We start from the raw sequence: 27,108 nt of genomic DNA, 5'->3' as shown, positions 1-27,108 counted from the left end.
AATTTTTGACCTAAACGTTGACAACTAAAGCAGTCCATTCAAAGTGTAAACTTAAAAATAGCATTGCTCAATATCGCACTCAGGATGGTGGCTCTTAATATGCGATTTCAAGCTGGCATTCTGTATAAAGGCCTGCCCACATATATGGCATCTGTACCGACGGTCGTTCGTATGCGTCCGTATATGATACTGCAAAGATTTAAGTCTGGGATAACTTTTATCACAGTACTCACAACGGAAGTTTCTTTCCCCAGTATGCGTTGCCATATGCTCTTTCAGCCTGGATGGTAAGTAGAATCTCTGGTCGCAATACTCACACTGATGTTTTAAGACTTTCTGATGGTTCCTACGCTGATGTTCGGTTAAAGTTTTCTGTCTGTTATAAATTTTATCGCATAAATTGCAAGGATACGTACGTTTCTGTCCATGCGCTTCTGTTAAATGTTTATTTTTCAAAGCGTAAGACATGAAGCACTCGTCGCAACGCGGACAACGTATTATAGCCTTCTTCTTATGAACAATATCCACGTGCATATCCTTATAGTGATTACTTTTGAACACCTTACCGCAGACCTCACAAGTGTGTCTTTCATCATCCTTATGTCGTTTCAAATGGGCGTCCAACCTAGGTTTCTCTAAGAAGCACATTCCGCACATGTCACAAGTGTAATTGCTGAAATGTTCGACCATATGCGTGTTTAAAGCGTTAAAATCCTCAAACACATCACTGCACATGACACATACAAGGTCGTTCCACGTTAGACGGTAGAGTAACATTTTGTCCGGTGCCTCGAAGTATATCTTTTTGCCGTGTATTTGGTCTATGTGTTGTTTGAAGGTGGTCAGGTCGTCGATCTTGGTGGTGCAGAGGCGGCAGTCGATGCGGGTGATGTCGATTTTGGGCATTTTTTTGTAACCCATCAGGAGCTGGAATGGTTTCGTGTCGTGGGAGACGGTGTGCGCTCGGAGGTCCTCTGGTTTGGCGTAGTAGTCCTAGAAATAAAATCTGTTTATTTAACGCATTCATTGCCACCCAGCCAAACAAGACATCCGCGTCAGGCCACAAAAAAATCTCCATATAAAGCTGTAGTACCAGGATCCCGACTATCGGGTCGTCCGGCCTGGGAACGAAATCATAAAATACCCGATAGTCGGGTTTTCGGCACAGAATGTGTTAAGAAATGGCCACATACGAGGGGCGTTCAAAATATTCTCGGTATTGATATCTTACGACCTCTTCTAAAATTTCTTTCGTTACTGGCCGCTAAGGTTTATTCATTGACATTAAAAAAAAGTATAATTCGAACCGAGATAGTCTTTTGTTTTTCTGCAATTGCTGAACAAACATGAACATCATGTGCGAATTGACAATGTTAACTAAATTAGAACATCGATGCGTGATAAAATTCTTGACAAAACAGGGTAAAAATCAAAAAACCATAAAAGAGGAAATGGATTGTGTTTACCGTGAGTCTGCTCCTTCTTTATCTACCATTCAAAAGTGGTCAAGCGAGTTTAAACGCGGAAGGGAGAGTATTGAAGATGACCCTAGACCTGGCCGGCCTGTAGTAGCTACTTCACAAGAAAATATTGATAAAGTGGAAAAACTTATATTGGAAGATGGTCGAGTGAAGGTAAAATCTATAGCACAAGTAACCAATCTCTCTATTGGTACCGTACATGATATTATACATGACCATCTTAATATGTCAAAAGTAAGTGCAAGATGGGTTCCGCGAATGCTGACTCGGCTTCAAAAAGACATGCGTGTAGCTTGTTGTTCCGATTTTATTGACCTGTGCGGTGAAAATCCTGATGAGGTGCTGCAAAGAATAGTTACTGGAGATGAAACCTGGGTTCATCATTATGACCCAGAGAGTAAACAAGAGTCCATGCAGTGGCACATTAAGGGTTCAGCTCATCCCAAGAAGTTCAAGGTCATCCCTTCAGCTGGCAAGGTCATGGCCACGATATTTTGGGATTGTGAAGGAGTATTACTAATCGATTATAAAGAAAAAGGTGTAAATATCACAGGACAGTACTACGCTAACATTCTACGTCAATTAAAGGATGTAATTAAAGAAAAGAGGCGAGGAAAGTTAACCAAAGGTATTCTGCTTCTGCATGACAACGCCCCCGTCCATACTGCTCATATTGCCAAGGCAGCTATTGTTGAATGTGGGTTTAAAACTGTTACTCACCCACCGTATAGTCCGGACTTAGCCCCCAGCGACTTCTTTTTGCTCCCCAATCTTAAAAAGGATCTGCGTGGAAATAAATTTTCTGACGATGAAGCATTGAAGGCGGCAGTGGAGGAGCATTTTTACACGAAAGATAAAAAATATTTTTACGAGGGATTAAAAAAAATAATTGATCGATCTTTTAAGTGTATGAACATAGGGGGGGAGTATATTGAAAAATAAAAATATCAAACTTTTCGTACTTGTTTGTTTTCATTCTCATACCGAGAATATTTTGAACACCCCTCGTATGTAGAGTATAACTTGAGTACTCTATGACGGTGAGTAGATTTTCTTCTGACAATCTACTGTAATATACCTATGTATGCTACATACCTTACAGTAGAAGCAGTAATAATTATTCCTCCTATTCTTGAACGGACACACGTACGAGTACTCTATGATGGTGAGTAGATTTTCTTCTGACATACAATCTAGGTCCCTGTCGTATGTGTTTTTCTTTTCCACAGGCGGTTTCTTTATCACTTTAGGTGCTTTCTTCGCTGAGGTACCTAAAATAAAAAAAATACGTTTTTATATTAAAGGAAAAAATGGAAAAAGTTACGCTTCCGGCAGGACTTGAACCCGCATCCTCCACAATCCGTGTGTTGCTCTTAACCAATTGAGCTACGGAAGCCTACCAGGACATCGCACTTATTCCATTTTTTCCTTTAATATTAAATTTGGAATATCGCTCGCAGACGTATCTGCTTGTTAAAAAATTGAAAAATACGTTTGTTTATATTATGGGTGCTAGACGAATCTGTGTCGAAGTCTAGTAAAAAGTCCCACTTTATCGCTTACCGTAAGGGCGAGATTTGCTTGTAGCTAGGTGGAAAGCTCTAAGGGGGTGATAGGTACATTTTATTGAAAATTTTTAGCCATATTAGTCTTAGACGAAATTTTATATTTTATTATCCATTATAAACTTAAGCTTTTGTAGAAAAAAAACCCTTATTTAGATATCTATGTGATAAAAATACCCAAATAATTGTTAGTGTGTAAACAACCTACCAATAATCCTACCAACCTACCAATAATCCTACCAACCTCCTGTATAATACATGGAAAAATAATTAATAGAAATAACCCTAACTCAGGAAGTAACCTCCATTCTCATCAAAAAAATAAATGTCCTTACGGGGATTCGAACCCTGGACCTCAAGTTTCGCAGGCTAGTGAGGCTAGGCTAAAGTGGTACATAATTACTGGCTAATAAAAGGCTAAGGGCCACTTCCATCATTCACTAACTAACCGGTTAAACCTGGAGTTACCATGGTTACCAGTACAATTTGACACTGGGTTAACGCTTTAACCCCGGGTTAGTGGGTTGGTGCAAGTGGCGCCAAGTGTAACATTATTTATAAAACAAAATTAAAATACCTACCATGAAAAATGTCTGGTTTAGACCAATGCATGATTGTTAGAGAATGGCTCGATACATTTAACCGTTTGACCGCCAAAGACGTGAAATGACGCGCTCGGCTACAGCCCAATATCAACCTTCGTGCATCCCGACAAGGTTCACGATGACGCCGCGCAGGATTAGGCGTGGAGTTCAAAAGGTTAATGGAAAATATGTAAATAATCACATTTTCTGGAATCTCCGTCAAACATATCGGAGCAACAAAGTGTTTAAAAATATCTGACAATAGAGGTGTTTGAGGTGTTTATATGTTTACGAACACCTTGGCCGTCATGTCATGTATCTGAACTAAGCGTACGAAAATTTCAATTATTACCTAAATCTTGTGTTTTGTAAGAAAAAATTCAACACAAATATAATTTCACATTAAAATAATACTGAAAAATATAAATAAATAAACATTGTTCCACAATATTTCGTGTTTATTACATGTGCAAAAATTAGTTAAAGAAATTATGTCAATTGTCACTCATACAATATACAAAGTGGGCCCAGTAACACTAGTCACTATAGTCATTTTTCATACAGCCTGGGTACGGTGACACATGTCATCACCTCTGTGCAGGATTTGCCTAGATAGACTCTACTATGGTGATACATTCATTACATTCAGACACAAAATGTCGAGAACGATTCATTTCTATTATACGATATTCATGCCTATATAACAAATGAAAATAATAACTGTCTATTTCTGAGGATTATGTAGATGGCGCCACTTATACATAGAAATAGATGTGCAACGCCATCTAGTGAGCTGCTTAAGTGTTAAATTAGGCATACGACTTTGTATAGTGATTGACAGTCTGTATTACTTGCTAGTCTCTAATAGAATCAAATTAAAGTGAACAAAATGATACATTAAGGACACTTAGACATTTCACTTAGCATCTAGATAGAAAAAGGCGGCAAAATAAAAAAATATTTGGTGCTCCCATAGAAAATTGAATTACGCGCCTTTTTCTACTGACAAAATGGGTTTGCCAGATTATACTCATCCAATTTTTAATTAAATAGAACAAATCACCTCCGTTTGAACTTCTAAGACCGGGCCGCTCTAATCAACTGAGCTATCGAACATTGCTCAACCCCGGTGCAACATTTCTGCTTACAAAAAAATAGGATTTTATACAGAATTAGCGACCCGCCCTGGCTTCGCACGGGTTAACAAATTATACATAAACCTTCCTCTTGAATCACTCTATCTATTAAAAAAAACTGCGTCAAAATCCGTTGCGTAGTTTTAAAGATCTAAGCATACATAGGGACTAGGGACAGACAGACAGCGGGAAGCGCCTTTGTTTTATACTATGTAGTGATATAACGTGTCACGTAATTTAGGTCGTAAAATACATGTGAATTAATCATCCGTTCTTAATATAGCTATATAATGCCTCATTTAAAACTGATTCATATCAATAATTATAATACATCATCGAATGATTTACTAGCACCAACCGAATGTATAAGAACATTAATAGATTCAAAATCATCATTTTCATCATCATCGTGCTTTCTCTCATTATTTGCACCATTATTTGGTTCATTTAATGATTCTACTGTAACAGAATCATTATTTGGTTCATTAAATGATTCCACTGTAGCGGAATCATTTGGCTCATTGACTGGTTCTACTATCATTTCAAAAGAGACATTAGACATTTCAATTGACTGCGCCGTATCTGTATTATCATTATTATCAACAACATTTTTAACTGGAATCATTTGGCTCTTGAAATGATCTTTAATTGATTCATTTGGATCATTAAATGATTCTGTCGATTCACTTGGAACTAACTCTGCTATTTTATCTGTATTAACAACACTTGTTTTCTCTGTAGTTTGATTGAAATCATCTGTCATTGATTCATTTGGATCATTAAATGATGCTTCTGTCGATCCAGTTGGATCTAACTCTTCGATCGGATCATCTGTAAGATCAATTGGCTCCAAACGGTTGAAATAAGCAGAAAATCTGTCTCGAACAGCCACAGCGACATTAGAAGCCCTATGATTCGTCGGTTTGAATAGTTTCAAAGCGTTTAGTTTCTTCGCTCCACCTTTGACAATTTTCTTTGATGTTTCATAAGGAAGCGTTTTACCATGCTTCGCTAAAACATAGTTATGTAAGCAGCATATTGCTTTGAGCATAGCGACCGCTGTGTCTATCTGAGTCTCCATGGGACTGAGCAGAACTGTCCAGGATGTCATGAGCATTTCAAAGGTTTTATCCACAGTACAAGCTTTCTCGAGATACCGGTTGAATATTTTCTTCTGCGGAGTGAAATTTTGAGTCCTCGGGAAGACTCTTAGCAAATTATGTCGAATTGTGAACGCTCCATCGGTTATAAGGACATACGGACAGGGCTCGGTGTCTCCGGGCAGCGGTATCCATGGTAAAAAATCTTTTTTATCCATATACTTCGCAAAGAACTTGGAGTTTTCTAATATATTAATGCCGTCTTTAGCATAGTTGCCTATGTCTAGCGCGAGTATTTTGTTACACGGATCGGTGACAGCTAAAAGTGCTATGGTTACAAATCTTCTATGACAATTTTTGTCGGAGACCCTCGGGTATTCTTCTGTCTGATGTATTGTTTTGTATCTCTTGTCTTCTGATAGCTGTTTGGCAATGATATGTCTGCCTCCTACGCTACCTACACAGTTAGGGAACTTGCAGATTTGTTTGAAGTCAGCCTCAGCTTGTCTCCACGTATGTTCCCTTGGAGCGGGCATGTAGTTTGGCTGCAGGGTGCCCCAGAGGGCGCGGGAGACGTCCTTGACGATGGCGGACACAGTGGTCCGGCCCACCCTGTACTTGTTTGAGAGATCTTTGAATGACAGTCCGGAGCGGAGGTGTCTGAAAATGAGGGAGGAATAAATGTAGAAAATATTCCTACCTATATAAATACATTTAGTGCATTGGACAGAGTCAAGTGGCGGGAAAGAGGGGACGCCTTTGCACCTTTGGGACACACTAATAGGCTAACGAAAAAAAAAAAATACAGATCCTTTGCCAGGCCCCTATTTCACCATGGGGAGCGTTCAAGTATTACGTAACGAATTTGGGGGGGGGGGGGGGGGGGGTCTTGTAAAACGTTACGATGCGTTACAGGGGCGGGAGGGGGTGTTTGAACTACGCGTTACGTAACATTGTTTTTAATAATATTAACGCGATTAAAACAATAACAAACGTATTTTAGCGACTTTCCGGTACTTTACGCCACATAATTGTGGCCTTTAGGTAAAAAAATGGTCACTTGGTGGTTACGTAACGTTTTACTAGGGGGGGGGGGGTACAGAAAAAAGTTAGGGGGGGTCAAAAAATGTACAAAAATTGCGTTACGTAATACTTGAACGCTCCCATGGTGACAAGTGGTGGTGAGAAGCTAATGACAATTGTCACAAGAAACACGACAATTGTCACGAAACGCCGACACAGAACTCATTTCCTGTCAAGAATTAATTACTGAAAATTCTTTTAAATCATGTGACAATTGTCATAAGCTTCGCAAAAGAAATATCTGTTTTTTGCCAATATAATAAAGTATTTTTAAGTAATACAATGATGGTGGCAAACAGGAATACGGCCCGTCCGATGGTAAGCGGTAACCGTAGACCATGGATGCCTGTGACGTCAGCAACAGTGATGTTTTATAATTATCCCACCTGTCACCATGGTGAAACAGGGGCCAGGTGAACGGATGGGGCGGTTGCGATTGCAAGAGCGTCGCCAGGAAGTTGCAGGGAGGGGGGGGGGGGGGGGGTCAGCTGCCTCCCCCTACAGAATAAAATTTGTAACTAAATATGTGAGACATGAGATGAGAAAATTTGAAAGACTTTATATCGGAAACTATTGGGTCTACTGAGACAATTCTAGTCTCGTATTGTAGCAAATTCAGTTTACTTTTAAAACGTCTTTAAATGTACTATCAAAAATTAGTCCTTTAGGGTTATAATCGCCCAAATCAAAAAAGAAACCGAAATTTACGCGGTCATTTCGATTTTTGACAAAGTTGCGATCGGCGCTCGAGGTCTCAAACTTGGATTATTTATTGGGCCAACATCATAAATAAGTCTGCAAAAAATCAGAACTACCGGATTTGACGCAAACGCTATAGGTATGTATAAAGTTACTGGAAGTTACTGGATGATTAAACACGTACTATTATAACATTTGGCATGACACCCGCAACACAAGAGGGGTTGTAAGTGCGTTGCCGGCCTTTAAGATGGGAGTACGCTCTTTTCTTGAAGGTTGAGGGGCTTTGCTTCAATAAATATAACATAAACCTGTGCTATAAGTGTCTACTTAACTATACATACCCTTTGGTGAAAGAAAACATCGTGATGAAACCGGACTAATCCCAACAAGGCCTACTTTCCCTGGGTTGGAAGGTCAGATGGGAGTCGCTTTCGTAAAAACTAGAGCCTACATCAATTCTTGGGATTAGTTGTCAAGCGGACGCTGCGTGGCAAAATGCCGGGATAACGCGAAGAAATTTTTTTTTTACTATACATACCTTATGCAAATTGCCAATCTCTCTCTCGTCGATATGCATTTTCTAAAATTCGTATCAGTTTTCTCAATAAGCAGTTCCACCATACTATGTAACTCCTCAAAAGACGCCTTAGACATGTTCATATGTTCATAAAATATATCATCGCTCTCTTTGCATAAATGTTGGTACTCCGTTTCACCATCGCTCCTGTCCCGGATCCATCGCCTCTTCTTTTTAGACTGCCCGGACTCATCGACGGGTACTTCTAGTTCTAAACATTCATCGGTGGAGTCTTCGGAGTATTCGATATGGATTTCATCTTTGATGTGAATCTCTTCGGTGAGCAGTGCGGGTTGTGATGTTTCTGTGCCATCGGATTGGTCGGTGTCTGTGCAAAACAAAAGTAAATCTTGTTCTCTTACTACAAGAAGTCTTAGTAGAGGTTAGTTGTAAATATATTTGTTATTATATTAGTTACAGAGCAGGGATGTTGCGAATATCCGCATCCGCAACCGCGGAACTTCCGCATTATTTTCAACATCCGCATCTGCATCCGCATAAAATCGATGCGGAGTTTAATGCGGATGTGGAACAGGTCGGTACAGGAACGTCTTAGCATCGGCGTAAGTGCTAGACTGCTAGGTAATTTAGTCATTAACCAAAAAACCTATTAGAAATGAGCAGTCAAGCGTGAGTGGGACTTAATGTACGGAACCCTTGGAACGCGAGACCGACTCGCACTTGGCCGGTTTTTTGAAATAAAAATTACTAAAATGTAATATTTGACATTTTTTATGTACCTATCTTGACATCCGCATTCGCATTCGCATCCGCATGATGTGAGCCTTTATAAATCCGCATCCGCATCCGCGGATGTCGAAAAATCTGCATCCGCAACATCCCTGTTACAGATATATCCTTATATGTAGACACGCAATATACACACTTAACAAGAAATAGCGGCACACTAAGGAGGTTTTTTATACTATGTTTATAAGTATTTTGTATTGTTTTTGTACGTGTTTTATAATTTTATTTTTATATCCATATTCCATATTATAAAATGACCTAAGTTTGATGACAAATAAAGGAAATAGCATAACTGTCAGAGCGCAAAAGAAAATAAATAAAAACCTTTACTTGTTTAACAAGCAGAAACGTCTGCGAACGATGCTATTAAGCTTAGAATAAATTAAAAGTGGAAATGTTACTGCCTTTTGTGAGACTTGCACTCACGGCCTCTGGATCGATACTCCAGCGCTCTGCCAACTGAGCCATCAAGACCTCATCCATAGCCAGCGAATCTTTCCACCATATGGGTCTAGGGGACTAGCGACATCTACCGTAAGCGCGTTACACTTCTTAAACGGCTACCGGAGAAAACATATTGGAAATTCACCAGTTACGATGTGCTATAAGGACCCTACTGTCATGGAAAGCCACATATACTCAAAGACAAACTAGTAAGACAAAGATAGTCAGGCTAAGTTAAGTCTGCACCGTGATTGATAGCACAGAGTGTGCAAGTGTTATTTTAAACCTCACAGTTTCACACTCTACATATCAAACACGGTGCAGAGAGCTCTGCCTGACTCTAGTTTATTCTTCACTAGCGACCCGCCCCGGCTTCGCACGGGTTACACAAAACCTTAACAAACTATACACATAAACCTTTCTCAAGAATCACCGCATGAAAATCCGTTCAGTAGTGTTTTAGTTTATCGCGGACGAACATACACACAAACAGACAGACGCGGCGGGGGACTTTGTTTTATATGGTGTAGCGAAGTAGGCATATTAACCCCACACCTCTGCCCCGAGAAGATTTAAATCCCCCCTCAATAGGGAGTATTACTGCAATGTTTTGCCGCCAGAGTGCAGTACTAGCGACGTAAGTATACCATAGAGTAACTTATTACATACTGTACCTTGTTACTGTTTTTTGACAAGTTTTCACAGACAATCAAATACGACGTTGATACATCAAGGCGGTTTGTTTACAAAGGGCCTGCCGGGAAACGCGAAATCGAAACTCAGCTATCTGCCTCTTTATCGCTCGAATATGCAAGAGTTATAGAGAGGTTAGATAACAAAATTTCGACTCTCTCGTTTGCGGTAGAGTAGCGCCCCCAACGCAGAGTTTCGCCGCAGGGCGGACACGCCATACATCAAAAATGATTTGCGTTTATATGTGTGCACGGCACGTCTGTACACGCGTCATTGTGTATGTGTGGGTAAGTCGCTGTACTGAGAGTACGCCAGAAGTCCGTCAGATTGCAGTCGCGGGGCGAGCGCGGGGCGAGGTAATGCGAGTCGGGGCGGGGCGGTGCGCGGCCGTTCTGTATGATAATACTATTACTTATTCTGTCGTTTCGCATAATATTCCCTATTAGAGGAGGGTATCCCAATATGGGACCGGCAACAAACTCGTCACATATTTTGAAAGCTTACCTGCTTTCTGCTTCTTAGCCGTTTTCTTCTTTTCTTTCCCGTTTGTCTTCTTCTTCCTTTTGGCTTTCTTCTTGATGGGCTCGTCGGAGTCGCTGGAGCTCCCGTTGTAGTCCTCGGAGTCTTCGCTCTTTACTTCGGAGTCTTTTAGGGGCAGGTCCTCGGGTTTTGACTCGGGTTTTAGGGGTTTGTTGTCTGTAATAAAATAAAAAGTTTTTATTAATAAATAAACAAATATTATAGGACATTCTTACACAGATTGACACGGTAAGCTCAAGAAGGCTTGTGTTGTGGGTACTCAGAAAACTATACACCGTGTTTTTTTTTTATTTCCGTTAAATTCAAGGGTGCATTCCTGAGCTTAAATCAAGTAACTTTCTCAAAGACACCGATATTCTAATTAACTCCATTTCGGAGATAATCAATAATTTATTTTTTTCCTATAAGGCCTCTACAAGCGTGTACACTTGCCTTAGGGCCGGTTTACATATTGATTAGTGTTTAGAATGAGTTCATGCATTTGCTACTAAACTTAGGTACAATCTCGGTCGATCGATGTTCGAAATGACATTGATATGTCACAGATTTCAATTGTTTGGTTGAGTTAAATGTAATGCCCGTGTTACAAAAACGCTATATGCTACATTTAATTAGTTTTTAAACATATTTTTTTTTGTAAAAAAAAACAAAAAAAAAATTTTTTTTTTAAAATTAACTATGCCATTTAGTTCTCTTAAACGTACTTAACCATACCCCGAAGTTAACGGAATTCAATAAAAACACGGTGTATATACATATAATATACAAATACATACACACATAGAAAACACCCAGGACTCTGGAACAAATATCTGTGCTCATCACACAAATAAATGCCCTCACCGGGATTCGAACCCAGGACCGCGGTTTAAGAGGCAGCCCTACCCTACCCACTAGGCCAGACCAGTCGTCAAAATTATTAAGCAAATTTTAGGCGAAGGCTAGACGTAGTCGCCATCAGATATATCAGAGCGGCCAAGGCGCTCACAAGTATCTGAACACGACTCTATTGTCAAACGCCTTGAAACTTATAAAAAATATCGTATATACCTACAAAACATATTAAAATTGCGCTTAAGTGGGAAATATGGCTACTGACAGTAGACACTTTTTTTCATACAATTTCCATTCCGGGACAAAACGTTTTCCACTAACTAAATCTTAACAAATCACTTTGATTTTGATGTCGATCGCTTCAGCATAATATGTTCTAGGTAAAAATAAAATTGTACCTATTGCAAATTTTGAATGGAGGAAAACCTATGAACCTTATTTTTCGTTGTGTCAAGTGGAAAAACGCTTTCTCTTTTTGTATGGACGAGTATAAGCCATACTGCCTAGGGGTCATCCATTAATTACGTCACACGTTCAGGGGGAGGGAGGGGGTCAAGAAAAAGTGACATGTTGTGACATGGGGGAGGGGGGAGTCACAAACATTGTGATGTCACTTTAACTTCATCAGTAACCGAAAATTTTTTATTCGCTGTACAGTTAAATAATGAGATTTTGGATGTAACTTTCGTTGTGTCATAAAATTACTAATATATATCAAAAATATTTTTTTATAATAAATAATGCCGAGTTAATATTGTCGATTTCGTTGAAAACAAAATTGCCTAAAATGTGACGTCACACCAGGGGGGGAGGGTTTTGCAAAATGTGACCAAGTGTGACAAGGAGGGGGAGGGGTAAAAAAACCTAGAAATTCGTGTGACGTAATTAATGGATGATCCCCTAAACTTTTCTCTTAAAAGCGCAACATTTCTGTGGTCCAGGAAAAATGAGGCGTTCGAAACGTGGAGGTAACAGAATTATGGCGTTATTCATAAACGGCTGCTAACTTAATCAGTTGATGATCGTCATTTGTCCCTATCTGTCATGCCATAGAGAGGGACAAACGACGATCATCAGCTGATTAACTTAGCAGACGTTTAGTCTATACCTTCATCATCGCTATAAGTGTGTAGTGCGTCGTCATGGTTTTCCCCGGAGTTGTGGTCGCTGTTGTAGTCCCTCGGCTCAGTTTTCAGCTCTATGTTTTCAAGCTCTAGCTTCTTTAGTTTGTTTTCTGGAAAAGGAAGAAAATAAATAAATATTAAGGACAAGTAAAGAAGCAAAATGTTTGGAAAATACCTCCTCTTTCAACTTTGAACCTACTTAGATTAATTCTTTAAAGATGACATATAAAAGAATCGATTGACATAATCTCATTCACCAATTTGATGGCTTCTACCAAGTTGGTAGACTACCAAGTTACCACGCCACGTATGTCACGTACAATCATACATACATACTAAGAGTCAAAGATTATAAAACAGTTCCAGTGCATTTAATACCCAAGTACACAATGTAATGCGTTCTTCGACCTGCGCGCGTGCGAATAGTGTTGTCTACCCAGAAATCACTCTTACACACACAAATACGGTAAAAAAAAGTTTTCTATTTCTTAATTTTGGCTCAAATACATCTGATGGCGTCTGTATATCCAGGGTATTAAATAGATTTGAGTGTCTTGCATTGTAAAGTTTGTTGACATGAGATATTAACTCTTACCATAGTTAATATCTCATGTCAACAAACTTTACAATGGCGCGGGCGCTAGAGAGAAAACTGGTGGGGATCACATTGAGAGACCGTAAAACGAATGAGTGGCTGAGACAGCAGAGCAAGGTCACGGATGTTGTAAAACGCGTAGCCAGTTTGAAGTGGGAATGGGTTGGTCATATGGCACGAAAGGACTTGTGGAGTAAAAGAATACTCGAGTGGCGACCATGGGGGGAAGAACGTCCTCCAAGTAGACCCAATATGCGTTGGGAAGACGACATCAAAAGGGCTGCGGGGATGAGATGGCTCCAGGTTGCACAGAACCGGGACGAATGGCGAAGAATGAAGGAGGCCTACACCCGAAGGATAGAAAAGGGCTAAAGAGAGAGAGAGAGACCATAGTTAATATTATTGGTGTCCTCCTCGGGCGGAGCCAGCTTCGCCTGCAGGAACAGCTCCTCGCATTGCAGCACCTGGCGCCGGAACGCTATGGCTTCGCGCAGGCGCACCACGCACGTCGCGCACACGCCTGAGTCTTTTTCATTGTCATCCACGTGAGATAACTGGAATAAAGATAAACTAGTTAAGCAGGTTAAAAACCGGCCAAGTGCGAGTCGGACTCGCGCACGGAGGGTTCCGCACCATCAACAAAAAATAGAGCAAAACAAGCAAAAAAACGGTCACCCATCCAAGTGCTGACCCCGCCCGACGTTGCTTAACTTCGGTCAAAAATCACATTTGTTGTATGGGAGCCCCACTTAAATCTTTATTTTATTCTGTTTTTAGTATTTGTTGTTATAGCGGCAACAGAAATACATCATCTGTGAAAATTTCAACTGTCTAAAGTCAATTTTTTTATTCGGTAGACTAAAATGACATTTTTAGTATGAAATGACACATGATGTTCATACTATGAAATGTCATTTTAGTCTACCGAATAAAAAAATAGACTTTAGCTATCACGGTTCGTGAGATACAGCCTGGTGACAGACGGACAGCGGACGGACGGACGGACGGATGGACGGACGGACGGACAGCGGAGTCTTAGTAATAGGGTCCCGTTTTTACCCTTTGGGTACGGAACCCTAAAAATTAGCAAAGTATCATAATGAACTGGAAAAATATTGAAATTATTAACCTGTTGTCTACCCAAGCCATGTATCAAACAAGCAAAGGCAAGGGCGTCACCAGCTGATGGACTAGGGGGAGTAGGGGGGGACTATTTTGAATAGCCTACCTAGATAATCATAGCATAATGTTATAATGTATGTGCATATAATATTGCATAAATAGTATTTATTGATAGTGTATCTAGTTTGTAGTAATCAATATTTATCAAGGAATTCTTGCCTTATCAATAGATTGTAATCTATGTATCACAAAGTCACCCACCAGTTCTGTTTGTTTGTATGTTTTCGCCTATTTACCCAATGGCATTTCAAGAATCTAATAAATTATAATACAATAGGCTTGATGATGATGACAAATTTTTATTAATAGGATTATTTTAATGTTGTTCAACGTGAAATTATATCAAGACTATTTATTTATATTGATAGTTCAGGAAGAAAACCTACTCACCAATATACCATAGCAATCCATGACCATGTCGGCGTATACTTCCTTCTTGCCCATCCAGTTATATTCAGCCGTTAGGACCCTACATTTCTTTATAGCTCGGCAGCATCTACACAAAGCAGGGTCTATGATGGGCCCGTTATTCTTTTGGACACTCATTTTTAACTTTTCACCGTCTTATTCTCACTTTAAAACTATTTAGGGCCGTTTATAGTGGTCACTAATGTAATATCCATACATATTGTGTAATTAAAATGGCTTAAAAACTATTATAAATACATTTTATGTGATAAAAACGCTACATTCATTGCCGAAAGCTTCGCTACACGCCAAAATGTCAATAACCAATTGCGTTTCGTTATTGCTTTGGTATGCAGCGTTGCAGCTCGATTATTTCGATTATGGACCTAGTACAATCGACTGTATTTCGTTTTGAAGTTTTGCTTTATCTGTAGTTTAAAAAAAAAGATTAAAAAAAATGTGCAAGATGGCGTCTTTTTTTTCGCTTGTTCGAGTTCCTCGTATTTGAGATTTGTCCCGTTTTGTTTATTTTGATTTTAAATTCAATTTGATAATGGATGTTGAAGAGGATACATTCTTCGGTTTGTGCAAATGTTGTCTTCAAGACGGCTGCTTCAGGAGCTTGTGGGCTGAACATGAAGACAACGGGGTGGTGCAGAACTATGGGGAAATGCTAAACGAATGCTTTTCGTTACAAGTAAGTCCTAGTTTTTGCCCGCCATCAATTTTGGCCCTAAAAAGGTTTTGAAGTCTTGCAAGTATTTTACTTATGAATCCTTACAAAGATTCAGACAAAACGGAAGCAATTAAAGTAGGGTTATGTTATTATTCATCTGTTTGTAGAAAATACCTAACCTATAATCCTTCAGCAGTGTTCATTTCCGGGGAAAAAAGGTCCTATAATATATCAGTTACATCATGCAGTAACGAAATTATTATTATTATTGACGACCGGTCTGGCCTAGTGGGTAGTGAACCTGCCTGTGAACCCGATGGTCGTGGGTTCAAGTCCTGGTAGGGGCATTTATTTGTGTGATGGGCGCAGATGTTTGTTCCTGAGTCTTGGGTGTTTTCTATGTAATTATGTGTTTGTGTATTGTATATATTGTTGTCTTGAGTGCCCATGACACAAGCCTTCGTGCCAATCAAGCTAAGAAAACAATATAATATAATATAATATAGCCTTTATTTCTGACATTTAAACTTAATCTATATAAGTACATATATATATAAGAAAACAAAATATACAATAAATCATGTTTACAGTGGTCAAAACCTGAAAACTTTCATTTGGAGCAGATCTGCGAGGACTGCTCGAAGCGCACTGTGGATGCTTATAGCTTCCGACAGCTGGTCCTGTCGAGTCACAAGCAGCTTGTGTCCTGTACTGAGCAGCCTCCAGAAGTTACAGAAGTTCTTGGTAAGAATATAACTTTTTTTAAATAATTTATTAGTTGCCTGTTGAAAGAAAAGTACAAAACATACAAGCTTTTATCAAATATGAAATTTTTGACAAAATCTTATCGTTTTATTAATTAGTGAATTTAAATCTATTGTTTTAAATGTCAAGGTCACTTTCAATGATCAAATTTGACAGGCCGCATACGAGGGGTTAATAGATGGCCCCATCATAGCTTGCCCTGTCAATCCCTATAAGGCTGCTTAGTAAGCAGTGCTTACAGACGAGCGACAGTACGCGACACACTGTCGGCGGCGGTCGCTGACGACCGCCTGCGACGGCTATCGGCGACGGTCGGTGATAGCTGTCGCGGCATCGCTCTTGTGTCACAGCACGCAGTTGTCGATGTGTAGTTCAAGAGATAGCACGTATTTTCTTTAAACAATAATGCATCAGCATCAAAATCGTCATTACTCATTTTGAAAAAGAAAATACGTGCTCTTTCTTGAACTACACATCGAAGACTGCGTGCTGTGACACAAGAGCGACGCCGCGACAGCTATCACCGACCGTCGCCGACAGTCGCCGACCGTCGCCGACAGTCACCGACCGTCGCCGACAGTCACCGACCGTCGCCGATAGCCGTCGCAGGCGGTCGTCAGCGACCGTCGCCGACAGTGTGTCGCGTACTGTCGCTCGTCTGTAAGCAGCCTAATTGTGTCAAATTTTTGTTTTTTTAATGCCTGGATGCCAGCCCTTTAAGCCAAATCTCATAGAAAACGGGGCAAGCTACGATGGCGCCATCTATGCAAACCTTTGACAGTTGCCAACCCCACTGACCACGGTTTCTGTCTCAGACGCAGAATCAGGAGAAATGACCGTGATTGTGAAAGACGAGGAGGATTACGGTGAAACTGAAGAATTTGGGGAATATGAGGACGTGGAGTATTTGGAGATGGAAGACGAGAAAGAATTCAAAGTGGATGTACGGGATGTGGAGTGTCAGCAGAAACAACTGGTTGATGGTGAGTTACAGACCAGGGATTTTGCGTATATCCGCATCCGCAACCGCGGAACATCCGCATTATTTTGAACATCCGCATCCGCATCCGCATAAAATCGATGCGGATTTAATGCGGATGCGGATGTGGAACAGGTCGGTACAGGAACGTCTTAGCATCGGCGTAAGTGCTAGACTGCTAGGTAATTTCTTTAGTCATTAACCAAAAAAACCTATTAGAAATGAGCAGTCAAGCGTGAGTGGGACTTAATGTACCCCTTAATGGAACCCTTGGAACGCGAGTCCGACTCGCACTTGGCCGGTTTTTGAAATAAAAATTACTAAAATGTAATATTTGACGTTTTTTATGGTACTATCTTGACATCCGCATCCGCGGATGTGAGCCTTTAAAAATCCGCATCCGCTTCCGCGGATGTCAAAAAATCGGCATCCGCAACATCCCTGTTACAGACCGAGCAAGCGCGACGGTCGAGCGAAGCGTTGCTGTTACATGTTTCGCATAGCAAAAATGCTTTCGTATGTCGGCTGCTCTCAGGTTATATCCACTCTAAAGGATGTGAAATTTTGTGTAGGTTCAATATTTGTGAGGATTTTTTTTATTCCGTTTTGGTATGTTTTAAAAACCGGCCAAGTGCGAGTCGGACTCGCGCACGGAGGGTTCCGCACCATCAACAAAAAATAGAGCAAAAAATCGTGTTTGTTGTATGGGAGCCCCCCTTAAATATTTATTTTATTTTTAGTATTTAGCGGCAGCAGAGATACATCATTTGTGAAAATTTCAACTGTCTAGTTATTGCGGTTCATGAGATACAGCCTGGTGACAGACGGACGGACGGACGGACGGACAGCGAAGTCTTAGTAATAGGGTCACGTTTTTAGGGTTCCGTAGCCAAATGGCAAAAAACGGAACCCTTATAGATTCGTCATGTCTGTCTGTCTGTCCGTCTGTCTGTCCGTCCGTATGTCACAGCCACTTTTCTCCGAAACTATAAGAACTATACTGTTGAAACTTGGTAAGTAGATGTATTCTGTGAACCGCATTAAGATTTTCACACAAAAATAGAAAAAAAACAATAATTTTTTGGGGTTCCCCATACTTCGAACTGAAACTCAAAATTTTTTTTTTCATCAAACCCATACGTGTGGGGTATCTATGGATAGGTCTTCAAAAATGATATTGAGGTTTCTAATATAATTTTTTTCTAAACTGAATAGTTTGCGCGAGAGACACTTCCAAAGTGGTAAAATGTCCCCCCCCCCCCTGTAACTTCTAAAATAAGAGAATGATAAAACTAAAAAAAATATACGATGTACATTACCATGTAAACTTCCACCGAAAATTGGTTTGAACGAGATCTAGTAAGTAGTTTTTTTTTAATACGTCATAAATCGCCTAAATACGGAACCCTTCATGGGCGAGTCCGACTCGCACTTGGCCGCTTTTTACCCTTTGGGTACGGAACCCTAAAAATGGCGGAGCCACTAGTTTATCATTTTGAACACCACGCGTATCGTGAACCTTGTCGGAATGCAGGAAGGTTCATATTGGTCTGTAGCCGCGCCCATCGGAGGGCCTACCGTGAACCACGTTCGACTTGTTGCCTCTCTGTCGCACTTGTAAATTCGTACGTAAGTGTGACAGGGAGGCAACACATTAAATAAACATGGTTCGCGGTAGGCCTTCAGACGTCTTGGGCGGTCAAAGTGTTAAGCAGTCTAACGGCTGGCGACAGCGACAACCATAGGTGGGAACGAAAGGTCCGAGCGCTGTGTCTCGCTCCAACCTATAGTTATCGCTGCCGCTGTCGCAAGTCGCTCAATGTCGTGGCTGAACCGTAACATCTCCAGTGCCTAGTTATATTTCAGAGCCTAATATTTTTCCCACTGTATAATGTCATTTTAGAATAATGAAAACAAACAAGATATGGGTTACACTGATTTAAACTTTCACGATTTTTACACATTATTAAATTGTACAACGGGACTTAATCGCGTATCTAAATTTTTAAGATTTACCTCCGACGTTTCGAGGACGGCGTTGTCCCCGTGGTCTCGGAGAAGACTGGCTTAAGTTGACATCAGCATCTTCTAACCGCGCGAGTTTTTCGAACTACCCGCACTTGGTCTTGTTTATCAACTTGAACGTTTTGCGCACTAGGCTAGACCAAGTGCGGGTACAGTAGAGTCCGGTTATAACGACGCCCAAGGGACCGCTGATATTACGTCGCACTAACCGGACGTCGTACAAAACGAACTGCCAATTTTAATATTTTTTTTAATCAAAATAATTACGTCATTTTGTATTTATTAACACTTATGCGACAATAAAAGAAAAAAAAAACATTTCCTTTAAAATATTTATTTTCGTTAGTATTACAACACTTTGTCAAATGGAGAGACTTGTGTGTTTAGAAGAAGCCACTTTTCAAGGTACAGTGGGGCTCCCATACAACAAACGTGATTTTTTACCGAAGTTAAGCAACGTCGGGCGGGGTCAGTACTTGGATGGGTGACCGTTTTTTTGCTTGTTTTGCTCTATTTTTTGTTGATGGTGCGGAACCCTCCGTGCGCGAGTCCGACTCGCACTTGGCCGGTTTTTTTATTACACAGTTCCTATGTCCATCTCCTGTGTCCATAGATCAACTCGAAGGTATGTACCTACCAAAATATTGCATTGTACCTAACTTATGTACATACATTATGTATGTGAAGTTTAAGCCTTAAGCTCAATTGAATAATGGGAGTTGGGTTTTATTTCGTTTGCAAGATTACGAAAAGTCACATGACTATTTCATCTTGCTGCGTATAGGCAAAAGGGGAGGGGAGTTAGGTGCGCGGGACGGAGTAAGCTTCTTACCAACTATTTATTTGTAAAAACTACGTCGCTCGTCGTCGTTGTAACCGGACTTGACGGACGGATTTTGAGTCAATTTCCGTCGTTAAAAGCGATCGGTCGTTATAAGCGGAGTCGTAATAAACGGTTGTACTTTCATAGTAGCTCGTGCTAAAACCAAACAAGCGCCTATACTTACGTCGCTATAAGCGGTTGGTTGTTATATGCGAAGTCGTACTAATCGGACTCTACTGTAGTTCGAAAAACTCGCGCGGTTAGAAGATGCTGATGTCAACTTAAGCCAGTCTTCTCCGAGACCACGGGGACAACGCCGTCCTCGAAACGTCGGAGGTAAATCTTAATAATTTAGATACGCGATTAAGTCCCGTTGTACAATTTTAATAATAAGATATGGGTTAATTAATTTTTATTAATTTGTCTTCAGACCCAGACTACCACCCGGAAGAGCCGATTAAACAGGAAATAAGATGGCGGCCAAAGAAAAAAGGCGAGCACAAGCGATGTTACAAGAACTACACCAGCGATGATTTGAGGCAGAGCTTTGAGGTTATATTCTTGATAGCTTATTTATTTATCAGTAAATTATACATGTTTACAGCTAGGCCAGGCGTGGCTCACTCCGCGATTTCGTCGCTTTGCTACAGGTGGCTAAAAGTACATCCGTTCCACACCAATTTTGGGGAAAGCCATAAGCCGCGCGTGGCGCTGTCGCCACCTAGCGGCCATATCTGTGCTGATCGTAACAGACGCGTTTTGTTAGAGAGTAAGTCTTCTGTACCCAGTATTATTTATTCTGTGGCTAGGCAGCAATGCGCTGTAATTAAAAAATTCCTACCTATGTTGATGTGAAAAGCAGTATGAGTCACATTGTAGCAAAATTATTCCCACTTTGGGTGTTAACACTTGAATCCCTCACTACGCTCTGAATTCTATTATAGAATCCGCTAGGTTCAGGTTTCATTGTACTTCAAAAAATGTTTTAGACTAAGGCGCACGTAAAGGATCTTAAATACTAGTCTTATTACTCTTAATAAAAAATATCTGGGCGACCAAGCTTTTCCCCAGAAATAAGACCTAGCTAGATCGCGTTTTCGCCCCCGAAAACCCCCATAGCAAATTGCATCGAAATCGTTAGAGCCGTTTCCGAGATCCCCGAAATATATATATAAATAAATAAATAAACAAGAATAGCTCGTTTAAAGGTTTAAATGTTTCTTTGTTTGTATATGCTATATGCAATTGCCTAATGGCCATTTACTGTCTCCTGACAGAGGGCAACAACTTTGGTATTTGTGTATTGTCATAGAGAAAAAAATACATAGAGTGCTCACTCCATACATCAGTTCAGACTATTAATTTCAGTGTCTACATCTAGCATCGAGTAGCGGAACTATCAGTACTGCTACTTGACAATAGATGTAGCACCGACCGGAAATTCTTATCTCAACAGCATAAGACTTTCCGGTCGGTGCTACATCTATTGTCAAGTAGCAGTACTGATAGTTCCGCTACTCGATGCTAGATGCTAATAGTTTTTTTGGTACTAAAACTGATGTATGGAGTGAGCACTCTATGTATTTTTTTTCTCTATGGTATTGTATATGTATGTTGCTCGGACTCAGAAAGGCATTGCTTCACTCCTCAAAATTATTTTTACTATTAGTTAGGAGGGGGAGGTCAAAAGCCCCTCACGTAATTAATTTTTACTATTAGTTAGGAGGGGGAGGTCAAAAGCCCCTCACGTAATTAATTAACGCCCCCTTCGGTGTAATTCGGTACACGGCGGGAAGAATTTGATAACTAGAGATATTTTATTGAAGAAATTTTAACTTAAAATTAATTTGCATAAGGTTCAAATTTCCATTTTTTCCCGCGAGTTATCAACTTCTTCCCGCCATGTACGGAATTATTAAGGGATAACTGTTTGATCTGTATATTAGCATAGAGAAAAAAACACATAGAGTGCTCACTCCATACATCAGTTTTAGTACCAAAAAGACTATTAGCATCTAGCACCGAGTAGCGGAACTATCAGTACTGCTACTTGACAATAGATGTAGCACCGACCGGAAAGTCTTATGCTGTTGAGATAAGACTTTCCGGTCGGTGCTACATCTATTGTCAAGTAGCAGTACTGATAGTTCCGCTACTCGATGCTAGATGTAGATACTGAAATTAATAGTCTGAACTGATGTATGGAGTGAGCACTCTTGTCTTACTATATTTCTCTATGATATTAGGCAGCCAAAAGCGGTCGCATGACGGTCGCAGAGGCCGCGGCCGCTTTCAATGTGCCGCGCAAGACCGTCGCCGCCAGACTACTCAACGATAGGAGAGGCAGTGAGTAGAATGTATTTTACTAGCGAAACGCCCCGGCTTCGCACGGGTTTACAAATTATACTTAAACCTTCCTCTTGAATCACTCTCATCATCTTCCTCGCGTTGTCCCGGCATTTTGCCACGGCTCATGGGATTGGGAGTAATTGGCGTGGGCACTAGTTTTACGAAAGCGACTGCCATCTGACCTTCCAACCCAGAGGGTAAACTAGGCCCGTATTGGGATTAGTCCGGTTTCCTCACGATGTTTTCCTTCACCGAAAAGCGACTGGTAAATATCAAATGATATTTCGTACATAAGTTCCGAAAAACTCATTGGTACGAGCCGGGGTTCGAACCCGCGACCTCCGGATTGCAAGTCGCACGCTCTTACCGCTAGGCCACCAGCGCTTCTTTCAATCTATAAAAAAAAAAAAAAAAATCACTATCTATAAAAAAAAATCCGTTGCGTAGTTTTAAATATCTAAACATACATACAGACAGCGGGAAGCGACTTTGTTTTATACTATGTAGTGATTTAATCTCTATTGGAATGGGGTTGGCCGGTCGAAGTATTTAGCAGATGGCGCCATTGTAGCTTGCCCTGTCAATCCCTAGAATTGTGTCAAAATTCTGTTTTTTTAATGCCCCGGATGCCAGCCTTTTAAGCCAAATCTCGTAGAAAGCGGGGCAAGCTATGATGGCGCCATCTATGCAGACCTTTGGCAGTTGCCAACCCAATTATAGAGAAATAAGTAAGGATAGAGTTCTAACTCCATACATCAGTTTTCTTACCAAAACGCGGGTTCTCGTAGTCGACATCTAGCGTCAAGTAGCGGACATTATCAGTACTGCTAGTTGACAATAGATGTCGCGACAAACGAAAATAATAATGCTCAACAATTTTCAGCTAATATTATAACCGGATTAACCGAAACTCTATTTTCTACTCCTTCTGTTTATAATATTAGTTGTAAATTGTTTTAGTAGAACATTTCACGTCAGTAGCGAAACTGTTGACATGACAACTGTTGGCGGTAATGATAGTTCCACTACTTGACGTTAGATGTCGACTACGAAATAACTCGTGTTTTGGTAACAAAACTGATGTATGGAGTTATAGTTTGTAGCTTTCTAATAGAGCCCGAAGGCTAATCCTATTGTCTATTGTTAAGAAAAACCGCTCGTGCCACGTGCCACAACCACCTGCATAAAAAATCGGTACTTCGGTTACCGAGTGCCGGCGAGTCGAACGCTACAGAACCAGTCTAAAATGTGTCATCGAGATGCGTAACAAAGGCGCGTTATCGGAGAGCGCACCTACACTGGTTTTTTGAGCGTTGGACTAGCCTGCGCTCAGGCGCCAAATAGAATAATTAGGACCCTTTTTTGCAGGTAAGTAGCACGTGCGGTTTTACTGAACAATAGACAATAGGATAAGCCTTCGGGCTCTACTAGAAAGCTACAAACTATAGTACTCTATCCTTACTTATTTCTCTGATGGTTCAAGGTGATAACACTTTAAGAAATTATTAAGTAGCTATATAATCACATAGCTCGTAGTATATAGGACTCTTTTACAATTAATAATTAATTGAAGTAAACCAATTTATCTTATTCCAGTTCCTATAACCTCGAAACCTGAGAAAGACGATGGCTTTATGAAGGAAGTGAAGACCCTCTTAACGTATACCAACATGACCCCATACAAGACCCGCACGGCGCACTACCACTGCGCTTACTGTGGCACGGACGGACCTCTGTTCGAGGATACTGAAGAGTTACGGACCCACACAAGGACACAGCATGCAGGTACACACAATATGATCCTAACGACCCCTAAATGACCCTAACATGGCTTCAAAATGGCCACCAACATGAGTTAAATATGGCCCCATAAGCAGGCAGGCAGTTGTGACAACTGATATTGCCTGTATCCAGTAATTATTGACAAGTAGATGTATAGGTGTGCTTGTCTAATTTAATTTTAAATTGGTTGGTATATGTCCTGAAGATGACCTCAATATGACGCCATATAAGACTTTTAGAGCGCACTACCGCTGCAAGTAGCTATCATTCACACATGACCCCAATGTGACACTAACGTGACATCAACATGATCCAGACCATAGACTAGGAATCCTCTAGACGGAGTTTAGAGCAATTATTTCAAGAAACCGATGCTGCCAAAAATACTGGGGTGCGGGGGACGAGGTGAGCGAGTCCCGTGCCGTGATTGGTCCGTTCAAACACACGGATGTCACACAAAGACACTTTGACTCGAAAATGGAGTAAAACTACCGTATATTTGTGGCAGAGGGGGTAGCGCTACTATGCTCAGTCTGGAGGATGTCTTGTCTGTGATCCAGACATGGCTTCTATAGTTTGTAGCTTTCTAATAGACCCCGAAGGCTAATCCTATTGTCTATTGTTAAGAAAAACCGCTCGTGCCACGTGCCACAACCACCTGCATAAAAAATCGGTACTTCGGTTACTGAGTGCCGGCGAGTCGAACGCTACAGAACCAGTCTAAAATGTGTCATCGAGATGCGTAACAAAGGCGCGTTATCGGAGAGCGCACCTACACTGGTTTTTTGAGCGTCGGACTAGCCCGCGCTCAGGTGCCAAATAGAATAATAGGGATGTTGACAATTTTTTGGAACTGGTTTCATTTTGTAGATAGACACGTAATAATTACAGAAAAAAATATTGTAAAAATATATTCATTAATTTTGAATAAAAAAACATGTATAATAAGTTTCGTGTTTAAATTTCGCGCCTAAACGCTCCAAACTGTCACGTGACCTTGATGACGTAACGGCGTTTTAAACAAACTGCTGTCAGTCATTTTTTTAAATTCTTTATATGGCAACTGACATTTTTTTTAAAGCGTTAACACACTACCGCATCGGACAGCGACCTTCTTTCTCGCTCTAACTTATAGCTGCGTCCTTAACGCACCACCTTACACACTATCGATTCGTGCGCCGCACCGCACCAAGATCGCGTTTCGGTACGATAATCTGTAGACACTTAGGCAGGTTTTATAACTTGTCTTTGGTGATTCCACTGTGATTATGTCACGCGCTCCGATTGGCGTTTGCAGTCACGTGATACTGGGCATTATTTTAAATACTTTTGATTATTTTTAATTAATTTATTACGCATATTTACACTTGCAAAATATGATTTTCCGCATTCTAATATTCCCTGCTATGGTAAAAACATAACATGTTATATATTCGCGATTCATGTCAACATCCCTATTAGGACCCTTTTTTGCAGGTAAGTAGCACGTGCGGTTTTACTGAACAATAGACAATAGGATAAGCCTTCGGGCTCTACTAGAAAGCTACAAACTATACCTACTAATTACTAACCCATGAATTCAAAATTTTGTTTCAGGCGAAAGAACCAAAGCCGTAGAAATCTTCCTCCGGCCACTCTGGCTCAACGAGATCCTCAAAGTTGACATCGAGAACCTCCTCTGCACCATCTGCTGCACCGCCCTGGTGACTTGGAACGACATGTTCACACATCTCACCGAGACACATGGCCTAGTCTTCGATGAGGCCTACACTAGAGTCGTACCTTACATACTGACACCGGACCTCCACTGTGCTCTCTGTAAGGAAAAGTTCCCGAACTACCACCATCTAGACTCGCATATGAACGCTCATTACAACAACTACATGTGCTCCGAGTGTGGTGATACTTTCCTCGCTTCGTCCCGTTTGAAGAAACATCTAAAAATCCACGACACGGGTAGATTTATATGTGATGAGTGCGGCAAAGTGTTTTCTTTGGACAAATACAGGAAAAAACATGTAGAACTAGTACATAAGCAGGAACAGAAAATACAATGTCTGTATTGCCCGGAGAAATTCCTAAACACTTATCCCAGACATCTACATGTACTGGAACATCATAGAGAGAAAGTTAAAACGATTACCTGCGAGTTGTGTGGGAAGAGTTTCGATTGGCGGCCGTATTATCTAGCTCACGTCAGAAGGAAGCATAATAATGAAAAGAATTACACTTGCAGATACTGCGATAGGAGGTTTTTCATGAAAATTGAGTGTAAGCGACATGAGATGTCGACTCATGTGAAAGTGAAAACCAAGTGTAGGGTGGTTGCCCAATTGCCTCAGAAGCCGGGGAAGTATGCTTGTAGTTTTTGCGGTAAGCAGTATTTAAATAAAAACTGTTTGATTACGCATTTCAACACGCATAAGGTTGTGTTGGATGTTGACGAACTAAACGCTATCACTGAGAGCTGTGCGCTTCAAAATGGGCTTAATACTTCAATCGACTCTTAAGAATCATACTAAAGCGATTGATAACAGAATATGGTATATCGAAATAATTGTGTAAAGTCATTGATTGTCGAGTTATAAAAAAATCTTCGGAGTTAGAAAAACTATGGTAATTTCGTATCTAATGGTACTATTAATTTTTCGGAACAAGTTGTGATGTTAGTTATCCCTAGAATGAAAAAAAAACATCCACCAAAGACATTGCATAAATCGAATATTGTGTTATTTACATCTGTCTGTCTGTATGTATGCTTAGATCTTTAAAACTACGCAATGGATTTGATGCGTTTTTTTTTAATAGATAGAGTGATTCAAGAGGAAGGTTTATGTATAAGTTGTTAACCCGTGCGGAGCCGGGGCGGGTCGCTAGTATACATATAAAATGAAATGAATAAGTATGTATA

The 27,108-nt window shown here is 40.6% G+C and overlaps 2 protein-coding genes across 2 annotated transcripts; one reads left to right on the top strand and one right to left on the bottom strand.

Moving 5' to 3' along the window:
* Nucleotides 1-5: 5 nt before the first annotated feature.
* Nucleotides 6-15,138, bottom strand: LOC134659757 (zinc finger protein 37 homolog). Its single transcript, XM_063515450.1, has 6 exons — nucleotides 14,781-15,138; nucleotides 13,597-13,762; nucleotides 12,598-12,723; nucleotides 10,620-10,811; nucleotides 2,577-2,752; nucleotides 6-993 (listed from the first exon to the last, which is right to left on the bottom strand). Exons 1-6 carry the CDS (start codon nucleotides 14,934-14,936, stop codon nucleotides 52-54), a joined length of 1,758 nt encoding a protein of 585 aa, XP_063371520.1. The 5' UTR covers nucleotides 14,937-15,138; the 3' UTR covers nucleotides 6-51.
* Nucleotides 15,139-15,275: 137 nt separating this feature from the next.
* Nucleotides 15,276-26,727, top strand: LOC134659859 (zinc finger protein 99-like). Its single transcript, XM_063515568.1, has 7 exons — nucleotides 15,276-15,495; nucleotides 16,065-16,218; nucleotides 17,055-17,222; nucleotides 20,497-20,618; nucleotides 22,313-22,412; nucleotides 24,012-24,200; nucleotides 25,794-26,727. The coding sequence occupies exons 1-7, from the start codon at nucleotides 15,352-15,354 to the stop codon at nucleotides 26,705-26,707; spliced, it is 1,791 nt and encodes a 596-aa protein (XP_063371638.1). The 5' UTR covers nucleotides 15,276-15,351; the 3' UTR covers nucleotides 26,708-26,727.
* Nucleotides 26,728-27,108: the final 381 nt, after the last annotated feature.

Source organism: Cydia amplana, chromosome 25 (assembly GCF_948474715.1).
Source record: "Cydia amplana chromosome 25, ilCydAmpl1.1, whole genome shotgun sequence".
Lineage (NCBI taxonomy): Eukaryota > Metazoa > Arthropoda > Insecta > Lepidoptera > Tortricidae > Cydia > Cydia amplana.
The sequence above is the reverse complement of the archived record's forward strand: the minus strand, read 5'-3'. Positions and strand labels throughout refer to the sequence as shown.